Source organism: Ananas comosus, linkage group 8, assembly GCF_001540865.1.
Source record: "Ananas comosus cultivar F153 linkage group 8, ASM154086v1, whole genome shotgun sequence".
Taxonomy (NCBI): domain Eukaryota; kingdom Viridiplantae; phylum Streptophyta; class Magnoliopsida; order Poales; family Bromeliaceae; genus Ananas; species Ananas comosus.
In genome coordinates, this window is record NC_033628.1 from 6,218,469 (window position 1) to 6,235,038 (window position 16,570).

General features: G+C 42.3%; 1 protein-coding gene across 9 annotated transcripts in view; it reads left to right on the forward strand.

Moving 5' to 3' along the window:
* Positions 1 to 16,140, forward strand: part of LOC109714419 (U11/U12 small nuclear ribonucleoprotein 25 kDa protein) — a 61,438-nt gene extending 45,298 nt beyond the window's left edge. For 8 of the 9 annotated variants that reach the window (XM_020239031.1, XM_020239039.1, XM_020239038.1 and 5 more), the window contains one exon: positions 15,835 to 16,140. In XM_020239031.1, the coding sequence (XP_020094620.1) occupies positions 15,835 to 15,930 (96 nt within the window). In that variant the 3' untranslated portion in view covers positions 15,931 to 16,140. Of the gene's footprint in view, positions 1 to 14,456; positions 14,551 to 15,834 lie in introns of all 9 variants that reach the window. The other variant, XR_002217374.1, reaches the window with a different exon arrangement.

Below are 16,570 nucleotides of genomic sequence, written 5' to 3' on the forward strand. Positions count from 1 at the left end.
CAAATTTTTATGAAAAATTAGCTTTCTAGATTGTTTCAATCCTCTAATAGCCAAAATGGCTAGGTGTTACATCTCATATAGTTGTAATAAGTCGAGTTGTATATATTATATATATATGAATATATATATAGTATAGAATTAGGCTAAAGAATGCTATCATAGCACCAACTATTGTGCTTTAGTTTTAGCCCTTGGATGAGAAACGTCGGTTAGGGATGATGTGGCCCCTATAGGGTTGAGTGGTTGTGGAATAATGAATTTAATTGCTAAAATAAAATCAAGAATGTTAAATTAACGTGGCAAACTTGATTAGCACCAAACCTTGGTGCTATCCGATCATATTCCGCCGACTCTATATCTATAGTATTATATTATAATATATATATATATATATATATATAGTATATATATAGTAATATAATCTCTAGCTGTATATCTATTCGGTAGCACAGATGCGTACTCAGGTGTTAACCAAGCTTGTTTTCAATGATAGCGGCTTCCAAATTGACCGATCGTTCGTTACGACTTGATCTAGCACTATTAAACTGATTTGGACACTACCATTTTCAATAATTTTCGAACACTCATTTGGCTAAGTGATTAAAATATATCAAAATTGAGTAATCTTTAATGGTAGATGGATGCGTTTGTTGAATTAACGGATGTAAACGACAATCCCACTGAATGAAATATTTAATAGAAAATTCTTTTCACTATTTAGAGTAAGATCAGTGCCTCTGATCTTAAATACAATTCTTTTTTTATCATTTTTTATGAGATTTTTATTTTCAGCCGTTCATTTTTAGACTACTTGTTTGATAGGTAAATGATACCGAAAAATTATGAAATTTAGTATCCAAATACTTTCAAAGTGTAGATCAAGCCTAACAGAGCCGATTGTTGATTTGGAAGCCACATCATTGAAAACAACTTGGTAGCACGAAGGCCTCCGTGCTACCGATAGTATACCAGCCTAGCTCTCTCTCTCTATATATATATAGTCTGGCTACTATACTCTTATGAGTATGATCGCCTTCGTACTTATAAATTGTTTTCGATGAAACAGCTTCCGAATCGACGATCCATACTGTTAAATATTATCTAGAGCATTTAAAATTTCTATAAATCAAATTTTATAATTTTTTGATATCATTTACCTTACGATCAAAAGCTCACAAAATTGACAATTTTTAACGACCGGTATAAGATACTTGCTAGTTTGACGGTGTAAAAGAATCCGAATCGATTGAATTTTTGCTAGAAAATTCTATTTACTATTTAGATAAAGATCAATAACTCCGACCTTAAATTGAAAGATTCGATTATCCATTTTTAGAACGTCGTTCCATTTTGACCGTTCATTTTATGCCCACTTGGTGGACTTTATTATGATTTCGAAAATTACGAAATTTATTTTTTAGAAGTTTCAAATACTCTAAATTATATTTAATGGAGTGGATCGTCGATTTGGAAGCTCCATCATCAAAAACAGCTTATGAGTGTATATATATATATATATATATATGTAGTCTGGCTATTATACTCTTATGAGTATAGGTCCTTTTGTACTCGTAAGTTTTTGACCGTTAGATTAACCCCTTTGATTATTTTCACCTGTTAGATCATATTATTCAACCAACCACCCACTCAACCCTAGGGGACCACTATCATCCTAACCGGGGACCACTTTCATCCTAACCGCACATCCCTTCATCCAACGGCCTAAAATTTATAAGTACAAATGGCCTATGCTTATAAGAGTATAGTAGCCCTAGCCTATATATATATATATATATATATATATATATATATATATTATGATTATTGTTACGAGGANATATATATATTATGAAAGCATAGGCATGGAAACAAAATTAAAGTCATAATTGGTAAAAATTTATAGAAAAACACTACGCAAATTGACTACATCTAAAAATGATAATTTAGGGGAGATCTTTTCTTTTTAATTAAAAGATAATCTCATGTGCAATTGAACTGACTTACTACACCAAATGTTGGTAGATTTACAAAATTTACATATTTCTGGTATGTAAAGCCTTTGTAAAACTTTTCACCTAAAAAAAACTCAAAAAAGACCTTTAAAAACTCAAAAAATTATATGAATGTTTTTCATTAATAGGCTTAAACCATATTATAATTATAAAAATAGGTTGGCAAAAAATTTATTTACAAAACTAGGCATATGTGGTAAATGAATTACCGCTTTCTAAATGCGGCAAACCATTCACCGCTTTCTTCAACATATTAAAAATATTTATAGACTTTAATGCTGTACATTTTTTTGGAGTTTGGATGTGGAAAACATATAAATTATATGAAAGCGGTGAATGGTTTACCGCTTTTAGAAAGCGGTGCTTAGGCCAAATTTTGTAAATAAAAGTTTTGAATGCCTATTTTTACAACTAAAATATTTCGTAGGCTTACTAGCCCAAAAATCCCAAATTATTTTGTTGATGCGGTGTCGGTACATGTCACGCCCCGAGTCCCACCAATTGGACTCGCTTAGGCACGTGCAATAGACCCACAGAACGAGCAAGGCTTTTCCTACCAGCACGAAGCGAAAAATATGCACCAATTTGTACAATGCCAGACACGATATGGGTACAGTTGAGCATCAAAAAAATTAAAGCTTCTAAATATAAAAGCCATTACAACTTAACTTCTAAGTTACATCTATTACAACTTAACCTCTTTAGGATTTACATCAGTTAAAAACAACCCGGTACAACTCTATTGTTTACCGGTAACGGGGTACTCTCTAGACCGACTAACCACAGTCTATCTAACTTGTGATGCCCTTGCCGCGATCACTTGCCTCACTGGCGATGGGTAATCCTGAAAAACATCAATTACAATGGGGTGAGAACTTGAAATAACTTTTTAGTGGGTACAACCATCGAAAGTGCCGCTCTGCACACACTCGGTCCAAATGAGGCATTAGTAGATAACAACTATAACTGAAATAGCCATTTCTACAATAGTAATGCAGTAAACAGGACTACAACTACCATGCCTCAACATAATATACAATATGCAACAATAGTTTGCTATGTCATTGGCCTATACAGTCATCTCATTTCATTTTTTTTACTTTTGCCAACTTATTAGTTTGGTTTCCTTCTTACACCTTAATGGAGAGTCGAGGGAGATCGCACTTCTCCCCAATAGGTAACTCAAAGAGAGTCAAGGGAGATCAAAATCTCTCCAATCGGTAGGCACTTGGTGTCGAGGGAGATAAGCATTACCAAGTACAATCAGGAGTTGAGAGGATTGACATATCCTTTTACAACATTGGGACTTTGGGAGTTGAGGTGGATCAGTATCTCCCAAGTAGGACACTTCCGGAAGGTCACACATTTTATCATTCCACCTAAGTTCACGACTTATAGGGTTATTCATGTTATTCATTTACATTCTCTTGTTCTCTAGTTCAAGTTTAGCCTAGAGTTAACATGTCACTATGCCTTATACCCTAGGTTCCATCCTAGGTTCAATGCCCCTATTTTCACAGTTCACACCTTAGGTTCCAATCTTGGTTAAATGTCGCACTTGTTGCCTATGTTTCAAGGTTCTCATGACACCCAATCATGCATATATGTACATTTGTTCATCTATACAACAAGGTTTACATGAATGCCCATACATGCGGGCACATGTTTCCATTTTTTTTTAACATACAAGGGTGAAAACCCTAATTTTTGCCTACACCATCTTGACTTATTTGATCTCCTAGCATGTAACTAAATCCACTTAGCTTACATATTACTCATAAAATACACATGCAATCAGAGAATCCTTTAGACAAAGGAGAGATCAAATTTATTTCGGAGATATTCCCCACCTTCTTCTAGATCTCTCTTGGAGATGAGTCTTCATCTCCAAGGGACTCCAAGAAAACCCTAAAATGGCTCTAACAAAGTTAGAACCTCAACCCTCCCAAAACGAAACTCTAATAATATCAATTCAACTTTCCACCTTCTAGTACAAGGAAAACAGGTTGAGAGGATTGCTTTCACCCTTCTAGAGCTTTTTCTTGAAGTTCTAGATCTCCTTCAAGCTTCCAAGGATATGAATCCCAAAGTCCAACAACGGAGGATTTAGTGCTCCATTCTAGAAAAAGAGAGGAAGAGAGAGTGAAAGAGGAAATTGGGTGAGGAGTTACGGTTTAGGCTGTGATTTCGCATTATATAGAGATGCTTTAATAGCACATAAACCCCCAGACACTTTTTTTTGTAAAACAAACCGCCTCAACTTTTATGCAAGGTTTCGTGCGCCCACCTGAATCCATTTTAGCTGCGTTCGGTCCAGAATTCGGATGCCCACTCCGCCCGCCCTGTTCACGAATCGGGCGCCCGCAAGGGAATTCGGGCGTCTGATTCATTAATTTCTCGCGTGACCTGTGCTTTCGGGTTGAGTGTTCGAAATCTATTCAGAAGCCCGTAAAGGACCCGTCTGAAAGTTGTTTCGGGCGCCCGCAGGGCAATCAAGTCTCTTAAATGTCCAGTCCACCGAGATCCAGCTCTCGGGTTGGGAGTTCGGAAGCTTTCTAGGGGCCCTTAAGTGAGACCCGAAATGATCTGGGTGCCCACAGGGCAATTCGGGTACCCGAAAGTGGACCTCTTACCAACTCTGCTCTATGGAAGAGCGTCTGCTCTTTTCGGCGCTGCAACGAGTTGTCGGAAACCATATCGGGCACTCAAATCCCTGTTCTGGGTGTTCGAAAGGTTTGGATCTTAGTTTTCATTCAAATCAAAACTGAATTGATCTCAATTCGATCCAGACTCAGTCTAAACTTCTCAAAATCCATTTCAATCATGTCTAACGTGACTTAATTCGCACTTTATCAATTTTGTCAAAGTTCGATACATTACATCCCTCCCTCCTTATAAGGAGTTTCGTTCGCAAAAAAGAAAAACTCGAGTTGACTCCCAATGGATGAGGAAAATGCTTCCGTGTGGTGCTCTCGAGCCCCCAGCTGACTCGGTTTGAGAGTGTCGTCACGTTATTGGGCCTGCACACCCTAAATCTCAAATTGCTCAACATATCGAGTACTCAACTTTCTCCCAATGCCAACCTCTTAATACCACTTATCGTTGACACTTTCAAGGAGACATCATCTTCTACTTGAACTTCCAATCCATCCTGCCGCTTGTTCGCATAGCTCTATGTCGAACTTGTACTGTCACTAGTGGTTTGCGCACGAAGTGAACATTTTCCTTTGCCCTATGTCCGGGCCTTAGGTGGATTTCTCACCAGCCTCACTCTGATTCAGTGGCATTACTTCCATACATGGCTCTATAGGATGCTATTCTAATGCTCTCACGAATACCATTATTGTAGGCGAACTCCGCCAATGACTATTATTGGTGTCATCCAATCCACAGTCCAATATCATTCTACTTGTCTATTAACTTGGTTCGCTCAAGAGTCTACTTTACATAGTACGACTCTTTTTCCTTCTTATTGCACTATCTTCGAGCCCAACGTGGCCTTTTCACCGACATTGCTCCCAAGCAATAATGTTTGGCATTTTCTTTCATCAATAGTTGTCACGCCCCGGGGTCCATTTTTGGATTTAAAACCAATGTGGAAGTGCTCAAATTATTTTTTTTTTTGAAAAACCTTGACCCCTAGGGTTTGCCAGATCCGCCACAAATATAGAGTCCACTGTTCATACGGGCAGAGTCTCTCCTATATTTGCACGGCGTCGCACAAGTACAAGATACAACCACAATATATGAACATCTATATTCATTCACCATTCACATCCATATTCATTTCATCACAAATATTCATAAGTTAACATCTATTAATTTAAAACGTTTCCTACCCGAAAACTCGTGAAATACTAGGAACCAGAAAAACCAGAAAATTCTTTTTAAAACCGTTTCCCGCACGAAAACCTTTTTCTTTTAAAGCACGCTACCACGAGGGGTAGAAAATTATTTTTAACTCATAAAACTCCGTAAACTTTATTACATTCATAAAACCATATGAATCCAAATAAAATAAACCACTGAACCATAAATACTGACTAAGTCATTTATTAAAACACAAGTTTGAGAGTTTAACCAAATGACGGGTCGGTAGCTCTACCGATCGCTAAGTGCGCTCCTCACGAACCGTCTCACTAGGACCCGCGACGTCACCTGAAAGGGGGTGGAGGGTGAGAACATGTACACATGTCTCCCCTTCCAGTGGGTACCGCAAGCCGACGAGGGCGAGAGAACTTACCGGTCACGGAGGATGACAACAGATATAGATAATGGTAATACAGTAGCAATGATAAACAAGGAAAACGAGATGTATATATGAATCACTACCGCTACTGTATGTATGCATCAACCGGACGACAAGTCCAAAAGTAACCCAATCAGAAACCTTGCTACGTCGGCCCGCAGACCTCAGGCGTGTGCCACTGCCACTTGATCTGCATATAACCCAAGGTAGGCCTATGGGCTCACGGGTTGGTACGTCCAACCACTTTTCCGGAAAAGAACATCCTCTTGCGGTGGATCAGACCGCTGGTGTTCATGAAATGCGAACAAGTAAGGGTGATCAATGTTGATATGCTCAATAGCCAACCGTCGGCAACTAGCCGACAATCCTACCTCTCAGGGTATACCGACCGTATAGGTCACCAAGTAATCCAACCGACCAAGTAGGTCATAATGCTAAATGCAATGAACCGACCGAATAGGTCATAGTATGAGATACAAGAACCGACCGACTAGGTACAAATCTCACATGGAATCATAAACCTGCTCTACTTCTACTAATGATGCTAGAAAGGTAAACAAACCAAGTAGAGCGATAGAGAGGTAATAAAGGTGCAAGGCTCAACATATATCATGCAAAAATGATAATAGGAGAAAAGTGGAAAGGATGTCACCGAGCGTGCACCACTATACCGACTTCTAGTTGAAGTACCCACATGTATATGGCACTGGTCTCCCGACTATGGAAGAAGTATCAACCGGACCTACGAAGGGTCCACCGGGTTAGAATCCAACCCACGAATCTGAATCACTAAATCACAATCCCCAGTAATAAACCCACGGGAATTGGTTTTCCAAAACCGATTGCCGTAACTCGCCGGAAGTCCCAAAACTCGCATCGGGACTCTGCCGGGACCCACGAACTGTCCCGGAACTCACCGACTCGTGCCACGAGTCACCCGCTGCCAAAAAACACAATTATTTGTGTGACCAGGCAGCAAACACACATCCTCACATCAAAACGATTATCGTCGGATAATCGTTCCGATCCGGGTTCCTGGAAGTGTCAACTTCGACACCGGAACCCGCCGTCGCTCACCCGTCGTTTCCGAACCCTCGAAATGACGCGGGTGACCAGCCAACAAGGCTCAGCAACAACATGATCTATCGTGAGGCACCGTCGAAAGGATTCCGAACCGAAATCGTGTTCCGTCGGCGAATTTTGCAGAAAAACGCAGCGAAAATCAACATCCGATTTTCGAAAAGGCCTGGGGCCTTGGGTAACCAGTCTAGAGGTCACCCGTTGCCTGCACACGCTGCCAATAGCAACCACGAAACGTAAAATTGCATAAAAGCCCCTGCGACTACATAAAATCACATCATTTTATGTGATTTTCGGGATTTTACGGCCCGACAGCGCAAACCAAGGACTTTGGAGTCTGTCCGAGACACCCGCTGGCAGGTCTCGATATGCCGGAGGGCGTGCTCACACTTCGGAGCATGGCTGGCCATTGTGGTGAGCGCGGGAGCGACGTGAAGTTCAGTGAATAGTGCGCGGTGTCTAAACAGTGTCTATCACGCAAACGGGGGCTTTGCTGACCCCAACAGAGGTGAGCACGATGTTCAGCACAGATCAGGGATCATCGTGCTCATTTCTGAGAGTGTCGTGGTGTCCTTGGATCGCCAGAAAAGCGACCAGAACTTGAAACAGTGCACAGAAACAATAAATTGCCTTACCGGAGCAAGGTAGGCCACGGGACGGCCGGCGGCGGCCGGACGGCGGGTGGGTCGGCCAGAGGCGGGTGTGGCTGGTCAGTGGGGGCCGGGGCTCGGGCAGGCCGGCGGCGGGAGGCGGCCGGTGGCGCAGTGGAGAGCCACGAGCTCGCATGGCTCGACTCAGTTCAGGGAGGCAGCGGCGGCCGGGGGCCGCGGGGACGGCGGCGACGCCGGTGAGGGGGTCTCCGGAGACCCAGGAGGGCGGCGCGGCCGGTCAAGGGCGGCGGCAACTCGCGGGTCTTGAGCTAGGCTGAGCTTGGCCCAAGCCGGGTCTGGGTGGTCGCGGGGAGCAAAGGCGGCGGTGGCGACGCGCGCGGACGGCGAGGGCCGGTGAGGATGGCGCCTGGGGATGGATCTCGGCCAGGGAAGGTATCACGCCCCGCAACAGCCAGTTTGGTCGGTTCGGGCACGTCGAACAGACGCCGAACGGACAGCACTTCCCCTGTCCGCCCAAGGCTTAACAACAAAATCATGTACAATCAAGTTCCCAGGAAAACTTAAATACATACATGATCTAGCAAGCGATGATACAAGCACCACAAGTGCTACACAAGTGAGAGCAAGCCACAAGTATACATATAAGTGAACAAAAGAGAGAATTCTATCTATTACATCACATTCAGCCATTTATACATCTTGATTACATTTACATCTCCTAAAATGTGGACATAAGGTTCTCTACAAGATCATCAACAACTCTCCAAAAGCATCTCACCACCTATACATCATCTAACACTCATGTACATAGGGTGTCTAATGCAATAAGGAAAGTTACTAACTACTAGGGCACTATGCCCTTACCGCGATCTTGGTACGGAGCGCTCCAACTCGGCCCTGCAACAAAGTGGGGTGAGAACTGTTGTTCATAGTTCCCAGTGGGTTTGGCCGACGATTCCGTCGATCTTCCCACTAGGTCTAAGCAGGCGTAAGCAGATAGATAGATAGATAGATATGAAATAACTGCTAGCATAGTAATGAATTCTACAATATATGCTACTATGCCTCAATCAACTGAAAGAAATGCATGAACAATATGATAATGAAGTCCGCTATCATGATACTATGTTCAAGTAATAATGCCATCCATTGTTCACCAAATCACTTGGCTAACTCGAAGGTTCGCCTTCGACTCACATCTCAAATCCCATAGGTGAGGAGACGCACCTGCTCGACTCACCCGAGACCGTCTGCGGAACAACTAGCTTTTGCCCCTCGTGTGACAAAACTCCGGAGTGCACGGCTTGTGTGGAGCGACCACCTCAAGCTCCAAACAGACTATGTGAGTATGATCCAATCCTCGTCAATTGAGGATACCCTATCAACTGGAGTTAACAATCAATCGGGAATCCAACTATCCCTATGTTCGATGCTACAGTGTCTGAACTACACTAAGTTCTCATGCAATGTCTCATAACTAGGGAAACTCACCTATTCCCTACATTCACTACGTCATAAGTGTTTCTCTACACTATGTTCAAATGCCACTCGTCATCTACGTCATTCAACATTGTTTAAATGCCACTCGTTATATCCTCGGATACAACACTAAGTTCCTCACTTGTTTAGCATCATAGGTTGCCAATGATAAAACCCAATCCGTATGCCCATTACATCAAGTATCCATATCACAATACCATATCAACTATGGAAAACTTACAAGGAATGGAAATGCACTTATCTTTAACCTATAATGCATAACAATATACAATATGCAAGTCGACAATGCACTAAGACATAGAAAGAAGCTCAGTTGCTTCGGGATGACACCTCCCACCTTTCAGCGATGTCGCGACCCTAGAAACTCGATTCCGCGATTTTAGGATGTCGCTTCGGCCTTCCAGGCGGAAACGAAGCTCAAATGGTTCTTTTTGCCAATATCTTTGCGCAGGCTCGATGGATCGCCGAACCGACTTCGCCAACGCGTCGGAAAACCTAGCAATTAGGTTTATATAGGTTCAATTTAGATCAAACCCACTGCTTCACAAAAATCCCATTGGAGCCCTAGCTTGCTACTATTGCAATAATACTCCAACAAAACCCTAGATTCATGCAATTAGCAACCTACTAGCATCGTAGGGTTCACCCCAAACCAATTCTAGAGTATAAAATTCAAACCCTAGAAATCTACCATTATTGGACAACAAGCTTACCTCAAAAGCTTGCTCCAAACCCAAGGAAGAAGATGAAGAAGATGAAGCTCCACTCATTAGCTTCCTTCTCCACCAAATCCTTCTCCTCCTTCCCACCTTGAAGAGAGAGAGAAAGAGAGCTTACAGAGAGAGAGCTTATGTTTTTAGGTCACAAATGAAAGAGGGTGAAGAGAAAGAGCCCACCACTTCTCTCTTTTAACTCTACCTATACACAATTGCTCAAAACCCCCTCAACAATGCAATTAGTGCACAGCCCAAACTAGGCACTTTTCGGGTACCGGTCTCTCTCTAGAGGGACCGGTCCCCGAGAGCAAATATTGCGCGCAGTACTATTCTGCCACTTTCTACGCGTACGAGGTCCGGTCTCTCCTGAGGGACCAGACCGCGAGAGCACAAAAATTCTGAAAACTGCAGAATTTCATCCACTTGCTCTCCAAGGTCCTTCCTCAATGCACGTAAGCCGTTTTCGACGCCTTCGGCCTTTTCGAAGCATCCCTAACCAACTCCCGATCAATTTTGATCATAAGTTCGGTTTCACGTATCGAGGATTCACTTCCTTACAGAAGGGGGCCTCGACCCGTGTGGGTGATTCCCAGGGGTTGACGGCCGAGGTGGTGGAGACAAGGTGGAGAAGAAGGCAAGGCTAACCTTTCCGGCGGCCAGGGACGCTCGCCGGTGGTCGGGGTGTGCGCAGTGAGGGACGGGGAGGTGGTGGAGTCGGCTGGGGGTGTAGCTAAGGTAGTTGGTCAGCTAGGGTAAGGGTTTCCTGCATGAAACCCTAACACCTATATTTATATAAGGTTTATTAATTGTAGAATAGTCCTCCAAAGCTGACTATTTTCAGCCCAGTCCCTCATAGCGCGTGTATTTCGCGCGTACGCACCTCGACGTTCGAATCGCACAAAATGGTACATAAAATATTGGGCTTTTTACGAATTTTCCATTTTGCCAATTTCGACCCCTCAGCGAACATTTCGCGATTCTCGGAGATCCATCCGTCGAATTTCCGATCGGATCACACCAGCATGTTTAGCACGACTGGGGCATCGAATCGACAATTTTGTTCGTCCGATTTGGTCACAGATTTGCGACGAAACCAACCCTCTCCGCGATCTACCAACATATATATATATATATATATATATATATATTTATCTACACTTTGAATTTAAAAATTCAAATTCGAATTTCTTTTATTATCAAATCTCGGATATTACAATAGTGGGTTCTGCCACATGTAAGCCTCTAAGATCACAACAAGGTCGCACACCTTAGCACGCCCTCGAGTCTTTAATTACTCTGGAAAATTAGCCCCCAACTATTCTGGGGCTCCACTTAACGCATCTTAACTCCCATGCGGAGTACGTTTCGCCATTCACAAATGCCACAAGTAGGCACCATGTTGTCCTCATGACGAGCAAGTACGAACACCACGCCCGTAAGTCCAATTCCATCTCTGCGGTAGTGCTCGACTCGATGGCTTGGTGATCGATCAAGAGCACGCTTGGACCAAGCCTTCTGTCATTTTAGTACTTGGACCAACAATTCTTTTTCACCCTTGGCACGCTACCTTACGCCATATTCAACCCTGTACAGTGTTAACTAGTCTCACGTACAAGCTCAACCATCCCACAAGGAAATCCATATTGTGAACTTCTATCCTTAAACCCTATTAAGGAGTAACTAGAACTCCGATACTTGATAATTTTACCGTCGGGTTACTTCTACACCCTTCAGTACTCTTTTATCTCACCCCGCGAGAACCTTTGTCCACTAGTAAAAGCGAATATCACACATGTCACTTTCATGCCTTTGGGTCGTAGCTCAGACCGTCCTGACTATAAAATCTCAGCCAAGCTCTGCCCTTGGGTCTCGGCTGCTATCACACAGAGTTGACTACGCTTGGTCATAAGGCCCCAGGCTCCACAGTTTTCACGAGGTCTAAGCACGGGTAGTCCCTAGCAAAGGCCGATAACCGTCGCCATGTGAACAAGATGCTCCTACCGCAATATGCCTCAGGCCGCCCAAACTTTATGTATTCATCAAATACCTTACCTCAAACCAAGTAACTGTTATGCTTTGAGTCATCAAACATCTAATTCTTACTCACCTATCTCGTTGTTTCGCTCCAATGAGCAACCTATTTTTCATCGGCTTCTCGGTGCTCTTAGAATGACTCATTAGCCCTTCAAGCGGTCCTCGGCCTCCTTCACACTTAGCCAAAGCTTAAGTGCTACTGCCGATGAACCCTCTTTGGCTGAACATTCAATCCATGCCCTACATGCATACTCTACTGTCGAGCTACTATGCCTTTATTCTTTTCCGTACTAGCCACAATCATTAGGCAATTATGCTTCAATACACTTTACCATTCAGGTGCATTCCCTTATTTCGAGTTGCGGCACATCAAAGCTAACTCCCACAAATTCGGCGGCCGTCACACTAACTCCATGACAGTGCAATCACTTCCACTACTAGATCGCTGAAGGACTTCAAAGTTAGAGAATGGCTTTATGCCGCATATCTTTTCGTATTCATTCACTACTGTACCTATGAAGGTCTCATACCCTTCATCCATTCGCTATTTAACAAGTGATGTTGAGATTGACATCTCATGAAGAGGTCTTTACAACCATCACAGCATACTCACGCAATCTTGGCTCATGGAAGCCTACTATGATCCTCTGCCATTGATTGTTATTAGACTACTCGGAACTCATCCCATATTTAGCGCTATGTCCAACGTACAATTGACAGCTAACAACCAGTTTATGGCGAATATTACGCCCCAATAATGGACAATGTCCATGGTTCTAATAATGTTTATCAACATCATGGCTCTATCAAACAAAATTCATATCACATGCCCAGAGCCGATTTCAATTTAGCATTAATTTAGCCAAATGTCCCCTTGCTATTGGGCACTCCCAATATAGAGCACATAGTGTCGGAAAAACTCTTAACCTCAATTGTACCATCGTAAGTGCCCATTATCTTTCCGTCTCAGGCATAGGCTTCCTTACCTTGAACGTGTATATTCCAATGGGTCCTTGCGATTGCACCACCAAGGAAGTCACCCATAGCTCGCGTAGAGTTATGGAGAGATGAGAATTCTTTTTCCCAAACCATCAATATCAATTCCACGCTCGAATCCATACATGTCACTCCAACTTGTAAATACTGTCGCAAGATTTTACATGCTTTGACTCTGATGATAATGTTTGACCAAGAAAATCTTTCGATCCTATACCTCTGGTCAGAAGTATAATTAGCTAATTCCTTACCCATCATTAGTAGCGTATTGAGCATTTCGCTCTTAGATTGTCGGCACTTTTCTACATAACCCAATCTAGATATTACATGTACATCATTGCCATTACAATCGGGCTAATCACTCACTCAACCTACTGAACTTTATAACCTTCTATGAGGTCGTCCGCTAACAAAGTCAACATAGTGTATAAATACCATATGCTTGATCATCAACGCGAACCAGCATGCTACTTACTACGAGCCACGTAGTGTCCTCCCACATTGGAAGAACGGGGCTATCATCTCTATGATTTGTCGCTTACTTTTCTTCAGGCACTTAATCTCCTTTCTAATTAACTAGACGAAGGGAATAACCATGGGGTAAAGCCTTTATCAACTTGGCTTCACTTCCAACAGTCACCACTCGGCTACCTTAATCATGTTGACCGACCACAGTTTGGCCCTACTTATACTATTGCCTCATGGCTCGTGCTTCCACATCCATTGCCCAGGGTCGTGCATTGCATCCATCACCCAGACACGGGCCGTGCCATGCCGGGCTACGGGCCGACCTTCCAGCCCGGCGTGGCCCAGGCCCGACACGGGCCGTGCCATGCTGGGCTTGCGGGCCGCAAAAGCTCGGCCCAGCACTGCCCGAAGAGCCGCGCCTGGTAGGCCTGGCACAGATGTTATAGTAACCGTGTCGGGCCATGGCCCGACCCACGTGGGCCGCTCAGCCCGTTTTACATCCCTACTCTTGTCTGGCACGCCTAGAGTCCCACCAATTGGACTCGCTTGGACATGTGAAGCATACCCGCCTAATGGTCAAGGTTTTCCCTACTTGCAAGAAGCGGAAAAACATACACCAATTGTATAATGCCAGACACGATATGGGTATGATAGAGCATTAGAATAATTAAAGCTTCTAAATATAAAAGCCATTACAACTTCTAAGTTACATCTATTACAACTTCACCACTTTATGGTTTACATCACTTAAAAGCCACCCTGTTACAACTCTATTGTTTACACATAACAGGGTATTCTCTAGACCGACTGGCCACAGTCAAACTTGCGGCGATCATGCACCTCACCGGTGATGGATAATCCTGGAAAACATCAATTATAATTGGGCAAGAATTTGAAATAAGTTTTTAGTAAGTGCAACCATAGAACTTGAAATATGTTTAATTTAGTTCTCATAACCCAGGTGGTACCCAAATATTTGAGAGGTAATAGTTGCTACATGGCTCTCCTCTGCGGCAATTAGCTGTAAAACATCATTTCATGTAAATATGGTTTTTAAGGTTTTGGATAAATCAAATAGCTGATTAACAAGGATACACAGATTTTTGCATTCAAGATGAAGTCCTTTTTCAGATTTATGTTTAGAGAATGCAAATATATTTATTGAACTGAATTTCGCGGCTGTCTAATTCTTTGATCTCAAGTATTCTCTTTATTTCCTTTTCGTTCTTGTTATTAATCTACTAGTCAATTTCTTAGTCTTCAAAATTTGTCTGAGTTGATTAATAGCGTGTTTATCTTTACCTTCCTTTTCAAAACCCTTGTTTTTCTGTGGTTAAAGTCGAGAATACTCTTGATTTACTAAATTAGTCGATTACCGATTGATATATGCATTTGCTGTCTACGATATGAAAGAAACAATATTCATCTACTATCTGCACGTCATCCTTCATTTTTTCATGAAAACTTGGCGGAGTTCGACGTCAGATCATTTCCCTACCTTTTGGACCTCCCAAACTTTTCTGTACATCTTCCTTCTTTGAATGAAGAATACCATAGGAAATTTCTCATTAGGATTTAGGACTCATCTTCATTTCCCTTGTTACGTCTTATCTAATAAGATGGTAAACGGTGAACCATGCCTTTAGTCTATATTCCTCCAACACGTTAACTTGATAGCGTACTAAATAGAGGACCCGGGCCTGCCTTTTCTTTACCACCATATGTTTCAACTGTCACTTTGTAGGATATTATCGCAGCTTTACGTTTGTTTTTCCCCCCTTGTTTTTTAATTATGTTTATATAATGCTGTGATGTAACCAACAAAATGTGCCCCTTTCCAGTCCTACCAATTTATTCTTAGAATCAGGAGCTAAACATATTTGCCAAAACTACAATGAAACAACATAGATGCCAAAAGGTATATGAACGTATCTTCAGGCCGTTCTTGTGAGCCAACTTTACTGACCTTTGTTTTATACCAATTTCACTGAGAAATGTTCTTTGGGGCCGCATTATTTCTTAGTATAGCTAATTTTACTGCTACCTCGTTTACCTCAAATGTTCCATCGTAGATTTTCAAAGCATAAGTTATCAACATTCTTTTATGACTTGACGAGTGATGCTTGCAACTTGCGACTTGCATAATCTGTCTTTCCTTGTCGGTGCAGGTCCACTTTTTGCCGTTCATCACGTCGAGGATATATCAGAAACACTCGAGGAGGAGGAAACACCGCTTCTTTCATGGTCTTAGCAAACGTTCATGAGCGTGGTCTTTGCTATTTTGTCCTTTCAGATTTGTAGCTCAAAGTACTTTGTTGTTGAGAATGAAAGTATAGAAAAATTTCTTATAGCGAGTATTGTAGGCATGATATTATTCACCTATATCTCTCTCCTCCTTTTATGTAAGCATTCCATATCATACGCACGCTTATTTCCTTCTTAATATAACATCACAAATGCGCTGAGAGTTTAAATGGGCCCACTTTTATTTCCAACAGACCCACTTTAGGGGGCTGTTTCATTCCTCGTGAGAAAAAACTGAAAATGCAGCTTTATTCCTCGTAAAAGAGAACTGAAAATTTTTTAAGTTTGGCATTGGGCACGCAGATTTTTAAAATTGTCTAAATTAAGTACCATCCATTACTTTTTAGTAGAAAAAGGCTATGGGTTGCACCTGCTACATCAATATGTATGTGCACCACAAATTTATCGATTCTCTAGGTGCCGTCTCGTTTGAATCAAAGAATTTAATTAATTTTTACGCACAGACAAGGATGCAACCCTGCCGGTTCTTTTCAGAAAGTATGCCTGTAGGCTTCGAAAATCTTATACAACTGCATGGTAAATGAATCATGATCAATGGGGGTAAACGAGCCTAGCTTGGGCGAGCTGCGGGTAGTTGGG